General features: G+C 37.4%; 2 protein-coding genes across 2 annotated transcripts in view; one reads left to right on the forward strand and one right to left on the reverse strand.

Annotated features, from left to right (window-relative positions):
* LOC132146361 (zinc finger protein 658B-like) overlaps positions 1 to 20,370 on the reverse strand; it is a 910,027-nt gene that overhangs the window by 428,523 nt on the left and 461,134 nt on the right. The window lies entirely within an intron of this gene.
* On the forward strand, positions 15,157 to 20,103 carry LOC132152864 (uncharacterized). Its single transcript, XM_059562232.1, has 8 exons — positions 15,157 to 15,179; positions 17,382 to 17,607; positions 17,706 to 17,817; positions 18,316 to 18,395; positions 18,545 to 18,718; positions 18,822 to 18,863; positions 19,231 to 19,445; positions 19,993 to 20,103. The coding sequence occupies exons 2-8, from the start codon at positions 17,409 to 17,411 to the stop codon at positions 20,101 to 20,103; spliced, it is 933 nt and encodes a 310-aa protein (XP_059418215.1). The 5' UTR covers positions 15,157 to 15,179; positions 17,382 to 17,408.

Consider the following 20,370-nt stretch of genomic DNA (forward strand, 5'->3'; position numbering starts at 1 on the left):
CAGGAAAACAATGAGTGTGCACTTTACCTTTGGCTAACGTAGCACGGACGTGTCGGACGATGGAGTCTCCGATGATCACAGCGCGCGTCCTGTCTCGCAGAGGGGAGCGAAGCGGTTCCGTGTGGAGATCTCGAAGACCAGAGGGGGAGAAGTCGTCGCCCGGGGCCTGGCTCGCGTCCTCCACTGTGGATGCTCGCGTCCTGGGTGCACCAGGCCTGTGCAGAGAAATACACGGAGTCGATGTGTTGGGACTGTTAACAGCATGCTGTATACTTACCCCGGACTTGTGAGCGTCAGCCCGGGATGATTCCAGCGCGGCTCTCCGCTCTCTCAGCTGGGCCTGCCTCACCTCCAGGTCGCGAATCTGCTTCCCCACGGCCTCGAGCTCGAGCTGAACGTGTCCTCGGCTGCAATCAAAGGTAGACATTCATCCGCCATAAAAGCAAGTAACAGTGAATACAGCAGTGGTAATGTGTGTGAATAGAGTATTAGCAATGTAAGCGCAGTTAGCAGCAACCACGCCGCTGATGCTAACGGGCTATAAGCTAATAGCAGACCCAGGAGCTCAAAATAAAACTACTGATAACGAGGCGCTCTAATTGTTTTTGTTGTAGAATACAATAGAGGATATATTCACACGAATATAAACGGAAACGATGGTGTATAAAATTGATTTTTAACATAAAAATAGTCGATAAAAAGAATATAGTGACGGAGCTCAAACGCAGTACGGGCGCCAACAACAAACAGGAAGTGACGTCAAATAGGATACAGATTACAAGTTACTAGGGGTGTTACGGTACACAAAAATCACGGTTCGGTACGTACCTCGGTTTTAAAGTCACGGTTCGGTTCATTTTCGGTACAGTAAGGGAAAGAAATGCAAACATTAAACTGCAGGTTGTTTATTACAAACTTAAAATAAACTTTTTTTTACAATTTAAAAAACACTTTTTAATAAAATATATATAAAATAAAAAAAAGAATAAAAAATAAAATACTGCTGCAAAGTTCTCCGCTAAATTAAATACCTTCAGTCTCAAACCAATATCATATAATAAAATATAATGAAAAATATAAATAAATAACTTTGATTACAGTGCAGCATTACCAATCCCAACTTGTAGGCCTGCTCATATTTAAAAAATATATATAACTTTTCCAAAGAGTAAAGTGCAGCATCAACAGTTTCAGTTTTTAGACCTGCTCAGATTTCGTTATTGCATTGGACCAATCGGAATTAAGGTCTGTTTAAATGCCGACGGGAGCTGCGTTTGAATTACAATCGTTTTTTTCCTAGTTGTAGTTATGTTCACACTCGCGTGATGCCTTTTGAAAACCTTAGGCCGGTGACACACTGGCATATTGCACCTGTCAAACATAGTCTATTTTGCCGTCAATACTGTTGACCGTGTCCTTTATCAGTAGGCTTTATATTTATGCTCAACATGAAGTATAGATATTGTTGTCGTGAAGACAAGATCCTGGTCTGTGTCTCCCTCTATGTCACCTACAGTAGCAGCAGTGCGCCATTGTCACGTCAGGCACGATTCTAGTGTGTAAAGACACAGAAAAAGCGAAGCAGCCGTCACACAACTGACAAGCAGCAGAAACGCCACACTCACGCCACACAGTTAAAGGGGTGATAAAACACGATTATACTTTTCTAACTTTAGCTAGTGTGTAATGTTCCTTTTTGAACATAAACAACATCTGCAAAGTTACAACGTTCAAAGTTTTAAGCAAAGGGAGATATTTGCTTTTAAAAAAAAAAAATTTCTAAGGACTACAGCAAACGGCCGTTAGGGACTACACGACATTCCTCCAGGGTTGCTGACGTCACTAAGCCCAATATTTACATAAACCCCTCCTCCGAGAATATTAAATAAGTGGGGGGCGAGGCCATTTTATATTGCTGTGGAGAAGAGTTGTTGTGTCGTTGTTGCGATGCCGACGAAACGCTGCTATTTTCATCCGGATTGCAGGTCCACTTTGTTGATTATTATCAGAATATCAGTATCAGTAATTATGTAAAACCATAGAGTGACTCAGTATTCTGTTTTTTTTAACAGACTATGTCGATGACCTTATGAGCCTTCTGATTCATAAAGTCTTTGTGGACCCCAAGCCATATGCGGAAGAGCTGCATGCAATCCCCATTCCACCTCCTCTGTCATCACAGTATGAAAGACCTTCCAAAGAAGAGGTGATTGCCCAGTGTGTGTCACGATTCAGTCGAGGGGTGGCCGGAACCCAACATACTGTCCCGCTGGATCAGGAAACTGTAGGCGGATCCGGTTAACAACACATGAGGGGATGACAACCCTCACACTGCGTCCTAGGTAGTCCCAGCACCAGCTGACAAAGCTGCGATTGGCCAGATAACGGAAACGCCTAGGGCAGGAATAGAAAACCTCAATATTGTGTATAAAACCAGTGGTATATTGGAAACATGTATATGTGATGTGAAAATATGTTTGATAAAAATGTATATTTTGATTAGTTTTTGTCTGTGAATAACATGTCTTGTGTAAATATATATATTTTGTATTTATTGTCTTTTATTTATATTATTTTACACAACATAATTTCATAAAATTGAATAAATACTTGATCCTCTTCATTTCTGCGTCTCACTGGTCCATAGTCGGCTCTGTAAATATTATTGATATTTTATAAAGTATACGGATTTAAGCAGTTTGGTTCAAAACCTGGATGCTCAACCACACATTTAGGAGGGTCTGGAACCTCCATCATTCGTTTTACAACCTAAACAGTAATGTAAGACAATGAGAACATACTGAACAATTAACCTATGCAAAAGCAAATATCTCCCTTTGCTTAACACTTTGAACGTTGTAACTTTGCAGATGTTGTTTATGTTCAAAAAGGAACATTACACACTAGCTAAAGTTAGAAAAGTATAATCGTGTTTTATCACCCCTTTAAATATGAAAAAAGGATTATACAGAACTTAACACATTATGCATAATTTTGGTACTAGCTTATTTCACTACCTTCTGTATTTCATTGCAGCAGATGTTTTCCTCTTCAGTTGGCATTTTTGCACAGTTATTACAATGAATGAATGAATGAATGAATCAATGAATGAAGTTTTATTATTGTGTCATGCGTATGATTATGCCCAGCCCGCATGGACTTACAAGACACCAACATTAATAATCATAAGAGGATTAATATACAAGATAGATGTACCAGATAGACAGATCCAAAGTACATAGAATACATTGCTCCCCTAATAATAGTACATATGTATTCAAATACATGCATGTATGTAATCCTATATACATGTATTCTCATTTATTCACATAATCACCCATATAAGCACATAATCCTACACAGAGCAAAATTAAATCTAATTAAATAAACTGGCTTGCCTTCTTTTCCAAGCCTTTGAAACAAAGTCTGCAAACTTAAACACATCATAGTTAAACAAGCACAATAATTTTTGATCATCAGCATACCAAAATATTTCAGAAATTTGTCGTGTAACTTCCAGAAACAAAGATTCTCTTAGATCATCATAATGTGTACAATACAAAAGGAAATGAGATTCATTTTCCACTTCACCAAGATCACATAGCACACACAATCTGTTTTCCTCTGGAGTATTTTTGAATCGACCAACCTCAATGGCTAAAGGCAAAATCACACATCTCAGCTGTGCAACCAAAGATCTATGGTTTCTAGGTAAACGAGATGTAACATATAATTCTGGACTAAAATTCTGTTTGATATGCATATATGTTCTTAATTTTGGCTTTAATAAAACATTTTCAAACCATTTTTCTTCATATTTCATTAACAGCTTATGTTTAAGTGAATTGACATTACAACTTAGATTATTTCTGTAGATATACAACATATCCACCTCCTCAAAAATAGAATAAATCTCCTTTACCCATGGAGACCTGTGAGCTTTACCCCAACTAAATACTCTCTTATTTACTCTATCCTCTGCCATTCTGATTAGTCGATTCCACAATCGTATCATTTCACATTTTCTCTGTATAACTCCTGGTACCCAGCCCATATCTCCCTGAATTGCTAGGGTCGGAGTAAATTTATGAACCCCCAAAAAACATCGTATGGCTCTATTTTGTATAGTATCTACCGTTTTGGTCTCTTTCAAGCCCCACACCCCTGCAGCATAATTTAGTATAGGAGAAACACATGCATCATAAAGTCTTGTATATGTAGAATATCAAAGATACTTACATACTTTTAGTTAGTTAATAACTGATCCTAAAGCTCTCCCTCCCGAATCAACCAATGACTTAATACCAGCTTTGTAAGTCAAAAAATCATCAAGAACAAAACTCAAATATTTATATGAACTAACATAGTCCAAATTGACTGAGCCATAGCTAAATATATATGTACTTCTTTCAATGCCTTTCTTTCTAAAATGCATTACTTGTGTTTTGCTTTGATTTATAGCTAATCGCCATTTAAAACACCACAGATTAACCACATTTAACATTTTCTGTAATTCAGACTCAGACTCAGCCAACAGGACTATATCATCCGCATATAATAGAATTCCCAATTTAATACCATCAAGTAATACTCCTAAATTAGCATCCTTAATTTGTACAGCTAAATCATTCACAAATAAAGCGAAAAGGGTTGGGGAGAGTACATCACCTTGTTTTACTCCAAGAGGTGTATCAAACCAATCAGTAAATAAATCATTAATCTCGACACTAGCAACTGTACCACTATACATTACTTGTATTGTTTTATAGAATTTTCCATCCACTCCTGCTTCAATTAGTTTAAAAGCAAGCAGCTCTCTATTAATCCAGTCAAAGGCTTTTTGAAAATCAATAAAACATGCAAAGGTGGATTTACTTTCAGCAGTTCTAGCTCTAATAATAGTTGATACAGAATTTATATGATCGATGCAAGCTCGTTTCCTTCTAAATCCATTCTGCTCATCAAGATACTGACCCATTTCTAAGTACTTTGTAAGCCTATAATTCAGTATATTGGAATACAATTTATAGACTGTACTAAGAAGACTAATTCCCCTATAATTAAGGGGCATTCTAGGATCATTTCTTGATGACTTTGGAACAGGTTTAATAATAGACTTTCGCCATGTTGACGGGATTATACCATGGTCAAAGCATGTCTTAAAGAGATGGAATAGGATCTCTAGTAGCTGCGGAGTTTTTAAGGCTTCATTTGGGATCCCCTCTATACCAGATGCTTTCTTCAATTTTGCATTATCAATAGCCCTTTGAACTTCTTCCATAGTAATTTCATGATTCAGAAATATATTTGGACAATAATCTGGTGTATCCATAATCATCTCAGACTTACATTTCTTAGCACGAATGTTATTTAAATGTGCATCATCAAAACCTGGCGAAATATAATTTCCTGAAAATAAATCTGAAAAATCTTTGCCCCATTTTCTAATCACTATTTCTTTTTTATTTTCCGTTTCACCATTCTCTAATGTAATTTCCATTGGGATTTTTTTCAATTTCTTAGGACCCAATTTGTTTATTTCTTTCCAAAATTGTTGTGGGTTATTATTTTTTAATCGATCTAACTGTAATGCTTGTCCTCTTCTAAATTGCCTTTTATAGAACCGTATTCTCTTATCAAAAATACACTGAGTTTGTGTATATTTATCTTTAAGTTGTCGTCTAACCAATAGATTTTTGCATTTTAGAAATTCGTTTTCTGCATTTCTTTTATTGTTCCAAAGTTTTTTAAGTTCCGCATTCCAGTATGGCTTGGTCCTACCCACTTTCTGACATGTCTCCTTCTGACTTTGAAAATTAGATTTTGTAGGTAGATGTGCATTCATTTCTCTACATATTACCTCACAAAATGATTTATACCAATTATCAATACTACTTTGTATTTTCTTGCCTTCTTCTAACTTGCTGATAAGTTCCACTAGTGCAAGACGACTTATATTAGAAGAAAAAAAGTTATCTGGGAATATTCTAAGTCGTCGCCTAGTTAAAGAAATCTCAGTATCACTTTCAGAAGAGTGCATTTCAATAGAGGCATTCATTTTAAATGTAAACATTAACAGAGAATGATCTGGTAACTTACATCTCTCACCTATAAAATCAAAGCAAGTAGGGGTATTATCCAAAAGCTCAGATGCAGTGATCACTTCAAATTTAACGCAAGTATGCAGACAATCATGGGAAGTTATTATATAATCCACAACAGCTTTTCCCTTTGGTGATATAGATGTAAAATTATCTTTTTCAGGATTTATTCTCCCATTTAAAACACAACATTTACAGTCCCTGAGAAATTCAAGGAAGGATTCCCCATGACTGTTTGCATTTACATCTATAGACACTCGGGATGGGACATGATCAATATCTTCTATATAGTCATCTTTGTTCGAGATACGACTATTAAAGTCTCCAGCTATATAAATAGCATCAGCATCCACAGAGTAAAGCTGCGCTAACAGGTGACTAAAAAAAGTAATTGAGTACCGTCCTCTTGTAGATCCCTCTGGTGGTAAATAGCAAGAAAAAAATCACTATACTGTACTGCAGCTCCCGGTGTTCCAGTCGTATACCTATTATATCGTCCATTGTTTTATCAATCACATTAACTCTAAAATATTCCATCAAATTGTTTTTAACCAAAATACCAACACCTCCTGAAGGCTTTCTAGCTCTTACATGCATCTTTCTATTATTACCAAACCAAGAATAATCTGGAAAATCAATATAACCATCGCAAGATAGATGCGTTTCATTTAATGAGATAATATCAGGGTTTAAAGTCCATCTTTTCTTGATTGACACTGGGCTGGCCCAATCACAACTTTAAACGAGTGAGCGAGCGGCAGCAGTGTCAGTGTGTATCTGTAAAAAAAGATGGAGAAGAAACGCAAGGAATGTGCAGATAAATAGCGTGAAAAAATAGAACCAGGCCCTTAAAGCAGACACTGTAAACTGTGTCAAAATATATGTTTTCTGACCTTCATCAGCTCCTGTGGCAGATGATGATAGTGAGGACGAAGGATCAGGAGAGAGATGAGAAAGTGTAGAGCCTGCGGTAAGCATAACTACTTTCAAAACACTAAAGCCATGTCATGAGTGTAGATTATTTCCACATCTGCATAGTTGAAGATTACCGCAATTCACTAGAAATTTAATAAGAGGCGTTTGTAAACCATGTTTTCCGCCAAAATAAAAGCTTGATGCAGTTTGCGTCAAAATAAAAGATCATGTGCTTATCTCTTTCAAGTATAGAAATTGGTACAACTAATTAAGAAAGTTTCCTTTATTTTTTTGTGCATTTGTTTTACAAAATATGGCTATTACTGTCATTGGATTAATATTATAACTATTATTATTTATAGGTGTAATGTAAATGGACACTGTAATTAAAAGAGGTTTGAATTATTCTTTGTTTAATTTGCACACTGAATATGGGTTGGAGCTTTTAATTTTGAACTCTCAAAGTGCACCAGATTAATGAATTTAACATTAAAATGCACAAAATGTTCCCTAGAAGGACCGAGGACACACCACCATAGTTTTAACAAAAATCCTGTGGTATTGCTATGCCAGAGCCGCTTATAGCTTGTTTTAGGATTCACCGCTGTGGAGTATAGTTCAACTGTATTAATAAATATAAAATTTTGACTTATTTCATCTGTTAACTCTCACTCGTTCCTATACTCACTCATTACATGGCATTTGTGGTTTTAATGAATAGGAGTTGGTATGCATATAATTAAGGGCGTGCAAAGATGGGTGGTGTTTATGATCATATAGTGGGCCGGTCTGGGCAAAAATGCTCAGGCCGATTTTTTGTCCCAGTCCAGCCCTGCTCATATATTGAGGTATATATGATATACGCAGTGTACATCATATATATACACTGCGAGCTTCAGTGGGCTTATGTGTAGTAAATGAAACCGCATGTCTGCGCCATTAATTTCCATGAAAGTGAAAAAAAGTGACGTGACATTCAGCCAAGTATAGTGAACCATACTCCAAATTCGTGCTCTGCATTTAACCCTTCCAAAATGCACACGCACAGCAGTGAACACACACACACACACACACACGGAGCAGTGGGCAGCCATTTATGCTGCAGCGCCGCCCGGGGAGCAGTTGGGGTTCGGTGCCTTGCTCAAGGGTACCTAAGTTATGATATTGCCGGCCCATGATTCAAACCCACAACCCTAGGGTTAGGAGTCAAACTCTCTAACCACTAGGCCACAACTTCACCCCCAAGTCCAGCAGAGGAACGGACCGGGAAAAAAAAATTCGGCTGGGAAATCTCACACTCATACACCCACAACACATTCTGAAACACTATTTTTTGTATGGACCTGACATGATAAAGATTTAAATAAAGATTTAAATCCTTAAGTTGGGGACTAGTGAACTGGCAAATTACAGACCCATTTCAAATCTTCCATTTATGTCTAAAATTGTAGAACAAAGTGTCTGTTAAATTGTGGTCCTTCCTGCAAAAAAGAAAAAGAAAAAAAAAGATCTGTATAAAGAATTTCAGTCAGGACTGAAATTCCACCATAGCACAGAAACTGCACTAAAATTACAATTAACTCGATTCTTCCATGAGATGAAGGCTGCATATCATTGCTAGTTTTACTTGATCTTTGTGCTGCGTTTGACACCAAAGATCATGACATACTTATAGATCGATTACAAAACTATACAGGTATTCAAGTGCAGGCTTTAAGATGGTTTCGATCCTACCTGTCCGATCGCTACTTTGATTATTTAAATTGGAGTCATCTCAATTATCACCAGTAAAATATGGAGTGCAACAAGGATCTGTCCTAGGTCCTCTGCTATTTTCAATATACATGTTGCCCCTTGGTAATATTATTAGAAAATACGGGAGTAGATTAGGGCTGTGTATTGCCAAGAATCTGGCGATACTATGTGTATGACAATACATGGGTTGCGATACATTGCAATACTGTCAGCAAGGCAATATATTGGGATATTTCTTATTTTAGGAATAGGATATATTTTTTAGGAAAGCTGTCATTAAGAATACAATTCAATTTAAGTTCATTTGTATAGAACTATACAAATGATCTTGAATTTAAATAAATTAAAATCAGATCTTTGTTGTCCATTTAAACATACTGAATGTGTATGTTTACATAATCAGTAAAATCTCACCAGCTTTTCTTGGACAGATGATCTGAAAAAGAATCACAGTAGAAGCAGCAAACACTGCAAACTCAACAATAGTCACAATCACTGCAGAAAAAATGTGGGGACAGATCATAGAAACAACAAGAATATATAAAAGAATCTCAATCTGTGAAACGGTAAATGAAATGTAATAAATGTGGAAAATGTAAAGATGTGTGGTAGCTTCAAATAATGATCCAACAGTCTTTCAGATTTCAGTTTCTGCTGGATCTGTGATCATGACCATGTTAGTTAATTTCAAACATAATGAAAATATAAAAAAAACATCACAGCATCAACATCACTGCATACTTGAGCATCACATCACAGAAATGACAAATAAACTCTGATGTGTAACAGTGATTAACAACCTTGTACAGGAGCTGCTGCTGTAGTTGATATCTTCTCAGAGTTTGAGCAATCACAACACACACTGGCCCAGCTAACCAATCACAACACTCACTGGCCCAGCTAACCAATTACAAGACACGCTGACCCAGCTAACCAATCACAGCACACACTAACCCAGCTAACTAATCACAACACACACTGGCCCAGCTAACCAATCACAACACACAACACACATACTATGTTGTTTTTCGAACAACATAGTATGAGAGCCTGGGGCCCGTTCTTCGTACGTTGCTTATTACATCCGAGATCAAATGACACATCCAAGATGATATCATTGTGCTAATCATGATCCGGCTAATTGGGTTCTTCGAACACACCTGTTGTGTATGATTAGTATCGCTGGATTGAGTTATCTGAGATAATTGCGTGTTCATGTGTTGGCTTAAAAGGGGATATGTATCGATACTCGAAACCATGATCAGCAGTGCAGCGATTGGCTGGTGGCAAGACATTAATGTAATGACGCCATATAATTTAAAATGACACCCGACGAAAAACTTCTGGACAAATTTCTGGACTTTTATAAGGAAACAGCAAAGCAAACAAAACTACATAAATGTTATAATAGATACATGAAACAGATAATAGATGCATGCTTTTATTTTATTAGAATTTTTTTCATGATTCCCAATTATTTATATTCGCAATTTATAATAGTTGTACAGTCTTTACATTTTTATTTAAATGTAGAAATTATCTATTCATTTTATATTTGGACAGATTTGTTACGTGACAGCATTAATGAAAGTTTCTTAAGGGTCAATATCATCAGAGGTGGGTAGAGTACCCAAAAACTGTACTCAAGTAAAAGTAAAAGTACTTCTAGAAATATTTACTCAAGTAAAAGTAAAAGTACTAGTCTGAATAGTTACTTGAGTAAGAGTAAAAAAGTATCGGATAAAAAAATCTACTCAAGTAGTTAGTTACTAGTTACTTTGGGTCATATATACTGAGCCTATTTTTATTTAGATATATAGATCAAATGTATGTAATGTATGTGTGTGTGTATATAAATGTATATATTACATCAGCCTTTACTCCAATTTATGTAATTTATTATAAAACCCTCTCTGTTTACTTAAGTAACAGATATAGGTGTCATGCCATAACATATTTTTAATACGACTGACTTTATGTTAAATGTGAATTTAACATTGAAAGTTAATGTGATATAAAAAAATCCTACTAATCTTTCATTGTTCAGAAAGAGAGCAAATAACATTTACATTATCAAAGATCATTTTCACTGACAGTCTAGAGTTCAATCACTCTCAGAAACTCCCATTAAAATCACTGAAACTGTTAACACTGTGAAATCAATATCTTAATTAAAGATTTGTACACACATCTGCACTTTGTTGTTTCTGACGAGAGAATTCGCCAGAAAGAGGTCTACAGTCAGCGAGCGAGTGAAGGAAGCACCGGCATTTTAGCGATGACTCATCTGAACGCCTCTGATTGGCCATTGCATTCAAGAGCTCAACAGAATCTTATGTGATTGGTTATAATGCGCAGTGCTGTTAAAAATCTATCTCTGGCTCAGCGCCAGCAAGCGATCACAGATCTGAATTTAGCAGCTGATGTTATGACTTGCTGAACGTAGCCTACTCGCACCGGTGTGATTGTATTAAAATTAATAAAATCTTAATGGGCTATTTTTTGTCTCTTGGAAGCTGCATTCAACTTGACTCCCCTCTGTTATAAGCCACACACATACAACAAACTAATGTCACAGTGGTATCGTGTACTGTAATCGAATGTAGCCCAAGTTATTACCTGTTAAACAGTAGACAGCACACGCGGTGTTCATCTAATAAGGATCTCCATCGCAAGCAAATAATAGCCTTTGCAGATTTGCTTTCAATTCAGTGCAGTTCCAGCCACGTTTTCAATGCTGCTGATGTTCTTAAACGTTAAAACTCTGAGTGAATCGCTTCAAACGGTCAGCGCGTGCAGCAGGGAACTGAACGAATCATTTAAACTGATTCATGAACCAATTCACTCGTTTGCCAATTGGTTTGATCAAGCCTTTGAACAGAATTGACTCAAAAGAATGAATCATTCGCGACTGGGCATAGCTCATTGTCCAGAGAAAAGTAGACGGCGCGTTTGGAATAAACTGAAGCATTTATAACATTTATTGCATTAAGATAAAGTAACGAGAGGAGCGTCGCCCACAGTAACGAAGTAAAAGTACAGATTTTTCCCAAAAATTTTACTCAAGTAAGAGTAAAAGTACCCATCTTTAAATAAACTCCGAAAAGTATTAGTTACCCCAAAAAATTACTCAAGTAAATGTAACGAAGTAAATGTAACTCGTTACTACCCACCTCTGAATATCATGTTATCTGCATCTCCTGCGCTCCATCAAGCCACTCTTATAATAGCAGTCATCACTCAAAATAATGCACGACTCTATTATCTGTATAGCATGTGTGTAAGACTCTAATACAATTATGAAAATAATAAAATTATGACAAATAAATATTTCAGTGTGTAAAACTGGCTGTGTCTATAGTAGGCTGTTATGGACTACACAGCATTTTTATATTATTTTTAAATAATTTTTTAAATGATTATTATTTTAAATTATTGTCCCTGGATCAGTACGATACTCTTGTAATAAAGTAGCGGTGGTAGCAGACATATTTTGAGTATCAGTTCTGGTTGAAAAGAAGCGATCTAATCCTGTTTACATGAAATAAGCCTGCTCCCGAGCAGGTTTAAGTTTACGGACCTGTTGCTATGACAGCAGCTCCGGGATGAGCTTCGAAGAACCAAATGATCCAAGATCACGCCAAATCGTCAACATTCAAATCCAGCTAACTGAGTTAGCGACGTAAGAAGAACGGGCCCTATTCTAGTTACACCCCCAAAACAAAATCAAGACTTTTGTCTAAATTATAGACAAGTGCAAACTCTGTGCTTAATGCATATGTAATTGGCTTCATTTACAAAATTAGGTGATTATATTCGCCCGTCTATGCAAATGTCTATTTATGTGTATAGAAACAAAAGAATGAGGTTAATTACTGTCTGTGACGTCAGTTTATAGTGAGATATATATTAGCAAAGACACTGATAAATACACCACATCTTCATCTTCAGAAAACATCTTCAGCTTTTGGTTTTATTTCTCATCAAACACAAAACAAATCAAATGATTGCGGCAGGAAATGTTCTTTATATTGTGTTTATTTATATCCATTTATTTGTATTAAACACCAAGCTGACGGAAGGAAAGCAATTTAAAATAAGACTCAATTAGACAAGAAGTAAATTTTAAGTAAATATTTAGGCTACTGGTATTTATTTATCCATTCATTTCCCAGACAGCAAACCAACATTGAATAAACATTGTTTTTCCATCTGAATCATCATTATGGTTGATATTGAAATTTCAATGCAAAATAAATGTTGAATCACCATTACCATTTCGATGAAAACCTGATGTTATTAATGTTGATGGCAACAATATTGGAACAACATTGATCTATAGTTATCTTTATGATTGATTAAGCATTGATATTTGGTTACCGGGTGATCCCTGAATGTGTTGAAAAGTCATTGATTTATAGTGGACAAAGAAACGACGCTGTTGTTGAAAAGTCATCGAAATATAGTTGACCAGGAAATATGATTGAAAATGCATCGAAATATAGTTGACCGGGTTATATGATAGAAAATGCATCGAAATATAGTTGACCGGGAAATATGATTGAAAATGCATCGAAATATAGTTGACCGGGTAATATGATAGAAAATGCATCGAAATATAGTTGACCAGGAAATATGATTGAAAATGCATCGAAATATAGTTGACCGGGTAATATGATAGAAAATGCATCGAAATATAGTTGACCGGGAAATATGATTGAAAATGCATCGAAATATAGTTGACCGGGTAATATGATAGAAAATGCATCGAAATATAGTTGACCGGGAAATATGATTGAAAATGCATCGAAATATAGTTGACCGGGAAATATGATTGAAAATCCATCGATTTTTGGTTGACCGGGAGATCAACGGGTGGTATACCAACGTACTGCACCGGACACAGCTCATTTCTGGATCCTTGGCACAAGTGTACAGGTAAGCTTGCTTAATGTTCGATATGAATGAATTGTACCAAATCAAATACTAGGTTGATTTTTAACTTAATGGTTAGTGTAGTAACCGACGCAGTGCTTCAGTCACTGACATTTCTTTTTTTACCAATATGTCAAAATCTGCCAAAAGTACTTCGTGGTTGTCTTCTATGTTATAAAGTTAGCAAAACCTCCGAGTCCTGTCTATTGATGAGTCTATTGATGAGTCTATGACAGTCTATGATAGCTAGCTCAAAATAGATGTCTGTACCCATTGATAAGTGTCGTGAAAATCTATTAACACAGCACCGTTATTTCTTCTGACCGCCAAACCAACGCTAGCATAGTGCTCCACCTAGCGCTACCAACAATAGTGACCACGGCGGGCCAGAATTACACAGAAGACATGACTTACCTTTACTTTATTCTATGCAGAACTGTCTTGAGAGTTGTAACTGGAAATGCTGATTAGACCATCCCGTCGTAATACAAATCCAAAATATTAATTATTTATTAAATATTAATATTATTATAAATCCTCGAGCAGGGCTGCGATATGCATGCCATAGTTTTGTTCTCCATTGTGTTTGTTTTCAGAAATGATAACAGTTGTTTTATACTAGTGCTTATGCGATATCACAATTTTTGATGATCTTCTCCAAGATCTGCTTTTGAGGAAAACATTTAATTGGCGTTCTGTTCTGCAGCATTTCTGAGCACGTTTGCCTACAACCAAAGCAGGCGCACTATTATACAGCACCTGACAACCAGGCCTGGCGTCGGTGGGTGGGTTGGGGTGGGGGGGTGGCATAGCCCACAAATAGAAACATCTTGCGGCACGAATGTACCAATACAAATAAATATAACATCTCCAGTTATTTAGCTGAAATTACTAAACATAAATATTCACAAACGTATCCCTGTCTGATATACAACAACTGATAAACATAAGTTTTGATAAATAAATAAAAAAACCTCTGAAATGCTAGGCAAAAGTTCTACCACTGAAACATTTGAGCTGACAAACAGATATATTGTAGCTTGATATTCACTATAGGAAGAAAGTACAGCATAAAAATAGCATATTTTTGCATTAAAATCCCTTTAACATTTATGGTGATCTGAGGGGGCGGGGGAGTCCAGTTAATGGGGCGTAATTAATTAGCTTTAATGAGAATTGTATATTTTATAGGCCTACATTAAAGTGTATTTCGTCTTTTATATTTTACATTTATTTCTTGAATGCTACTATTACATCAACTGTAGCTGAAAAAAATAAACCACTGTATATTTAAATTGTATATTATGTTGTTTATATGAAACTTTCATTGTTTTTATATTTTTAATAACAGATTGGTTACCTGAGTACATATGTATAAAGGTCAGTTACACTGTATGATTGTGAATTTTAATTGCTGTTTTTAACAGAGATTTTTGCCTTTCTGTTCTTTTACAGATCACTATTGCACACCAAGTAAGCAAAACAACATTTTTGATTTCATTTTATTTTATTTCTGCAAACAACTTGCACCACTTGCAATTGCACAATGACATCACGCTGGTCAAAGAGGCGGAAAATTAAATCAATGCTTAGGGCCACAGAGTCAGAAATCCTGCAGCAGTATGAGAAAACCTATACTGGTTCCAAAATGCAAGGCAACACTGTTGCAGAACTGGAACATGTTGAATTCCCAAGTGTAGTATTGGAGTCAGGAGAATCTAGCTCAGTTGTGAAGCAACCAAGTATAGGGGAACTTGAGCAGAGGTCAGCAATCAATGAGTCCCATCTCTCATTAGACTCTGTTTACGACTGTCCATCACCTAGGCCTGTTGATTCAGAATCAGATGTTTCTGATGCTGAAGCTCCAACATCAGAGTTAATGACAAGTCTCAGATTTTGGGCCTCCTCCTTTTCGGTCTCATTAGCAGCATTGACTGCACTCTTGAGCATTTTGCGAGTGTTTCATCCAGAATTGCCAAGAGATGCTCGGACAATTCTCAAGACACAAGGTGAAATAAAAACTGAGAAAATGGAAGGTGGGGAATATTATCACTTTGGCCTAGCTACTGGATTGATGTCAAAACTGAAATCTCTGAAGCTGCCGGCTAATTTGACCACAATTAAGCTGCAGTTTAGTATAGATGGTTTACCACTATTCCGAAGCAGCAAAACTCAGTTCTGGCCCATTTTAGCTACCATTAATGTTGATTACAGAAAATCGCCATTCCTTGTCGCCCTTTTCTGTGGCTTTACCAAACCAAAGAGTGTCTTTGAGTTCTTGGGCCCATTTATTGAAGACCTTAGTGGCATTCTAAAAAATGGCATTGTTCACAATGGACAGCAGATTCTGGCAGAAGTGTGCTCATTTATATGCGATGCCCCAGCACGAGCTTTTATTAAAAATGTAATAAGCCACAATGGTTATTCAGGTTGCGACAAGTGTTTTCAAGTGGGTGAATGGCACAACAAGATGACATATCCGGAAACAAATGTTAGATTGAGGACAGACACAGACTTCAACTCTATGACTGATGATGAACACCACTTAAACCAAACACTGTCCCCACTAGCTAGTCTGGTCAAAATGGTGACAATGTTCCCATTAGATTACATGCACTTGTGCTGTCTTGGGGTAACCAGGAAGTTGCTATATATCTGGATGAGGGGCAAATCACTGGCAACTAGGTTGTCAAGTAAATCAATCGAAGAGATATCCGTTAAATTGAAGGGACTAGGACCTTACACTCCCTCTGAGTTCAGTCGGAAACCCAGGCACCTCTCTGAAATAGACCGGTGGAAGGCGACAGAGCTTCGATATTTCATGCTTTATGCTGGCCCAGTAGTCCTGAAAAATAGCATTGCCCTTGAAATTTATGAAAACTTTGTTACTTTCTGTGGCCATGCATCTGCTGTTGTCTCCTGGAACATCAGAGGAAATGATTGATTGTGCTCAGGGATTGTTGACTTCCTTCGTAACTCACTTTGGTCAGCTATATGGGAAAGGTGAAATCACCTACAATGTCCATCAGCTGACACACTTGGCGTCAGAATACCGTCTGTTTGGTCCCTTAGACAACATATCTGCATTTCCTTACGAGAATTATTTAGCGCAACTAAAGCACCTATTGCGCAAGCCTCACTTGCCTTTACAGCAAGTAGTAAAAAGGCTCTCAGAATCACCTGCACCGACCTTGGACACAGTGAAGAAAGGAAAAAAATTCATGCATCCTCATTATGGTGGTCCATTGATCTCTTCATTAAGCTGTGGGGACCAGTTCTGTAAGCTTGTTACAGAAAAGTACACAATATCATCTAGGTCTGGGGATAACTGTTTTCAAATTGTAGATGACATTGCCGTTGTTGAAAACAAAGTCAGGAGACTTACATAATTTTTCGCAAGTTTACAAAAAAAGAGTCCTATGGCCAGTATCCCTTTCCATCTGAAAACATTGGGGTATACACAGTTTGGGGGTTGTGCAAGAATGTCGGTGTGACTAGGCTTCAGCACATCGGCAAAAAGTACATAATTTATCCAGACAAAACCAAGTTCATCGCCATTCCCATCATTCATACCAATTAATTTTTTTCCAAAATTTCCAAATCAGTTCATATAATCAGTTTATGCAGTCAGTTCATCAGTTTCTAAGTTTTTTTTCCCTTGCTTTTTTTCTATAGTCTTTGTAATCCCCTGCAATAAAAAAAATGACCACATGGTGCGTTGTTCAGTTCAGCAGTGGGGCAACTGAAATTGTGCCAAACTCATGGGTTGAAGGAGATAAAGTCTTCTTGCCCCCATACCCTCCTAAGGACTCTATTAGGCTGAATGCAGCCATCCTGAATAGAGAGCAGCCTGGTCAGGGATGGCACACATACCAGCCTATCCGTCTCCTCATAACTCGTGGTGGGTGTTCTGGTATAAGATTTGTGGTATAAGAATCTGAACATACCCCTGTCTGACATAATTTCTGACTGTACTTGACTGTTTTTCCATATTTGTAGATAGTCATGATGAGGCAGCGAGGAGCCTGGACAGATATCTCAATAAGGATTGTGACACCACTGACATCCAGTCTGAGGAGGAGAGCCACCATTCCCTGAAAAGAAAAAGAAGGTAATAATGAATGTACAATTGCCAGTTGCACACAATTGGCAGATGCCGAAAATGAATGTCACCCACCCCTCCCATCCGTGTGCAAGCTTAGGTTTCACTCACGGTCGAGCTGTTATCACGCGTCTTGCCAATCAAAGATTAAAGGGATAGTTCACTCTGAAATGACATTTTGGTATGTTTTAGGTTACCTCAAGGGCATCCAAGATGTAGGTGTCTTTGTTTCCGCAGTAGTTTCAATTTTTATATTAAAATTTTATATGTATGTGTGTGTGTGTGTGTGTGTGTGTATAGTATGAGTTTTTAAAAGAAGCAATTTTCAGCTTCAGTTTCGGTTTTCGGCCAAGTGCATCCTAAATTTTCGGTTTCTGCCCAGAATTTTAATTTCGGTGCATCACTAGTTTCAACCATTTGTTGTTGATGTGCAATTGAACAGTTTAACAATTTGTTGACATGCACAAGTTGACAATTTAAGTGCTTTGCTCCCTTGTTTACTTTTAGACCGAATCCAGTTTATCACTCAGACGAGGAGCCCCAGAATGAGCGCAGATTCACCCAAGCCCCAAAAGTGTTATTTCCAGGTAGTGTTAGCCACATTGTGGCGTGTGTGTGTGTGTGTTTGTGTACATAAAGAAAGCCTTTGCAAAAAATAGCATAAAATATGCATTACACACGTTTGCCCTTAAACACACCCCCCCCCCCCCGCCACATTTTTTTTCTTTACACAAAGCAGCGACCCAACTAGCCAGTCAGAGCAGCCAACCATCACCACCTCCACGAATCTATCAGACCCTCCAACGCCCCAATTCCCCCATGTTGTCTTACCCCAATGTCCCAGCATCGTTCCCTGGTGATGAATTGGTGTTCTCTCCAATGAATTTACTCCAGAGGCCATCTCCTGAAGGTATGCTTTTAAAAAGAAGTAATTAAATTCAGTCAATTCAAACATTCAAATTCGAGCCAAATGCAGTATATCCAGTCAAATGGTTTAATTTCTCTTTTCACAGTTGTTTCAGATTCTTCAGAAACTGCCAGGTTGGCATTAAAAGGTAAGTACAATTAAATCCTAGCGGCCCAGGCTTTTCTTTCCTCAATGATTTAAATCACTGAAGGATTTACCACTTATCAACTGTTAGCTTAAACCAATGGAGGGAGACATTGCTAAAATAAACAACTGTTAGAAAGTTTCTTACCATCATTCATTTTTCCATTTGGAATCATTATAACCAGCCTCATGAAATAATGGTTTTACAGCAGTCCAAGAGTGGTCCCATACAAAAATGTTTTGGGTGATCCCAAACCTTTGAACATTAGTGCATGACAATTATAAAAAAAAAACATTACACTGACTGCTCGAAGTAATTTTTTAGTTCAACATCTTCTGAAATTTGTTTGTACAATTTTCTTTGTCAATAGATGTGGCTATGCAAAAACTTCTTACTGCAGTGACAGAGCTGTCCAAGGAGGTGAAGGACCTGCGGGAGGAGTTTAGGAAATTCCGCCAGTCCTGCAGGTGTGGACAATCGGAGTCTGTGATACAGCCACTGTCGGAGCCCTTGGAGCTGCCCTTCCACACCATGGAGGCCCTGGACCATGCAGAAGAGACGCTGTTAAATGGCACAAACCGACAGGCAATGGTAGTTTTAGTTACATCATTACTCTGTCAGAAAACTTCACTGATATGCACAACTTCCTTAAACTGCCTGACCTTTATGACAGTAGACTCATGGGTTAATTTCACATTTCAATATCTCCTAAAAACTGCTGTTTTTTCAGTATGCCTTTATCAATCCAAGTTACATTCAGACTGAAAAAAATAATTCTGCACAGACCAAATTGGCTGAAAATTATGTTCGATCTTGAAGCACTGTATAGAGGGGTGTTTCAAAGCGGAATCAAGAAATCCAAGACCTTGAGCTGTTTTTACTCTGGAGTTACATAAGGTCACTGTAGCTAGCTTTGCACTGTTGAATGCCCACACCATTCATTTCCTATGGCTGTGCTACATGACTATAAGAAAGGGAGTCATAAGCAGATTGTGCATTAGCCTACATTTGAGATATTATGAGCTGTTGACTGTAATGGCAATACATATTTGCCGTGATCAACAAATACTTTTTGGTCTCCTGAATTATGCCTTATTTTTGCGTGCTTTAACCATCCAGCTACAGTCTGTAGATGACGGGAGAGTACGCTGTGGCAGGGGAGGGACAGACATTAAGGGACAAATACATTGCGTTTACTGCTAAAATATACGAGATTGGTGAGGAAGAAGAAGAATGTCAGTAACCAGACAGTTTTTGGTGCCATTGACTTCCATAGTAGGAAAAAATGTATACTATGGAAGTCAATGGGACCAGAAACTGTCTGGTTACTGACATTCTTCTAAAGACCCGGAGATCCACTGAATGGATTCGAAAACAATAAAACTCAACTGTTTAACTTTGAGGGAGTTGTAAAATGAGCCTAAAAAAGTGGAGTATCCCTTTAACGCTGCAAATTTTTAATACTTTCCTAGACTGATCATCTCGCCACCATTGGAGGGACTACCCTAGA

Source organism: Carassius carassius, chromosome 1 (genome assembly GCF_963082965.1).
Source record: "Carassius carassius chromosome 1, fCarCar2.1, whole genome shotgun sequence".
Classification (NCBI taxonomy): domain Eukaryota; kingdom Metazoa; phylum Chordata; class Actinopteri; order Cypriniformes; family Cyprinidae; genus Carassius; species Carassius carassius.

Coding starts and splice junctions, on each gene's coding strand:
- LOC132152864 (XM_059562232.1), top strand. CDS start 17,409: ATGACCACATGGTGCGTTGTTCAGTTCAGCAGTGGGGCAACTGAAATT. Junction 18,396..18,544: donor CCCAAAAGTGTTATTTCCAG/GTAGTGTTAGCC, acceptor CTTTACACAAAG/CAGCGACCCAACTAGCCAGT. Junction 19,446..19,992: donor TAAATGGCACAAACCGACAG/GCAATGGTAGTT, acceptor TACAGTCTGTAG/ATGACGGGAGAGTACGCTGT.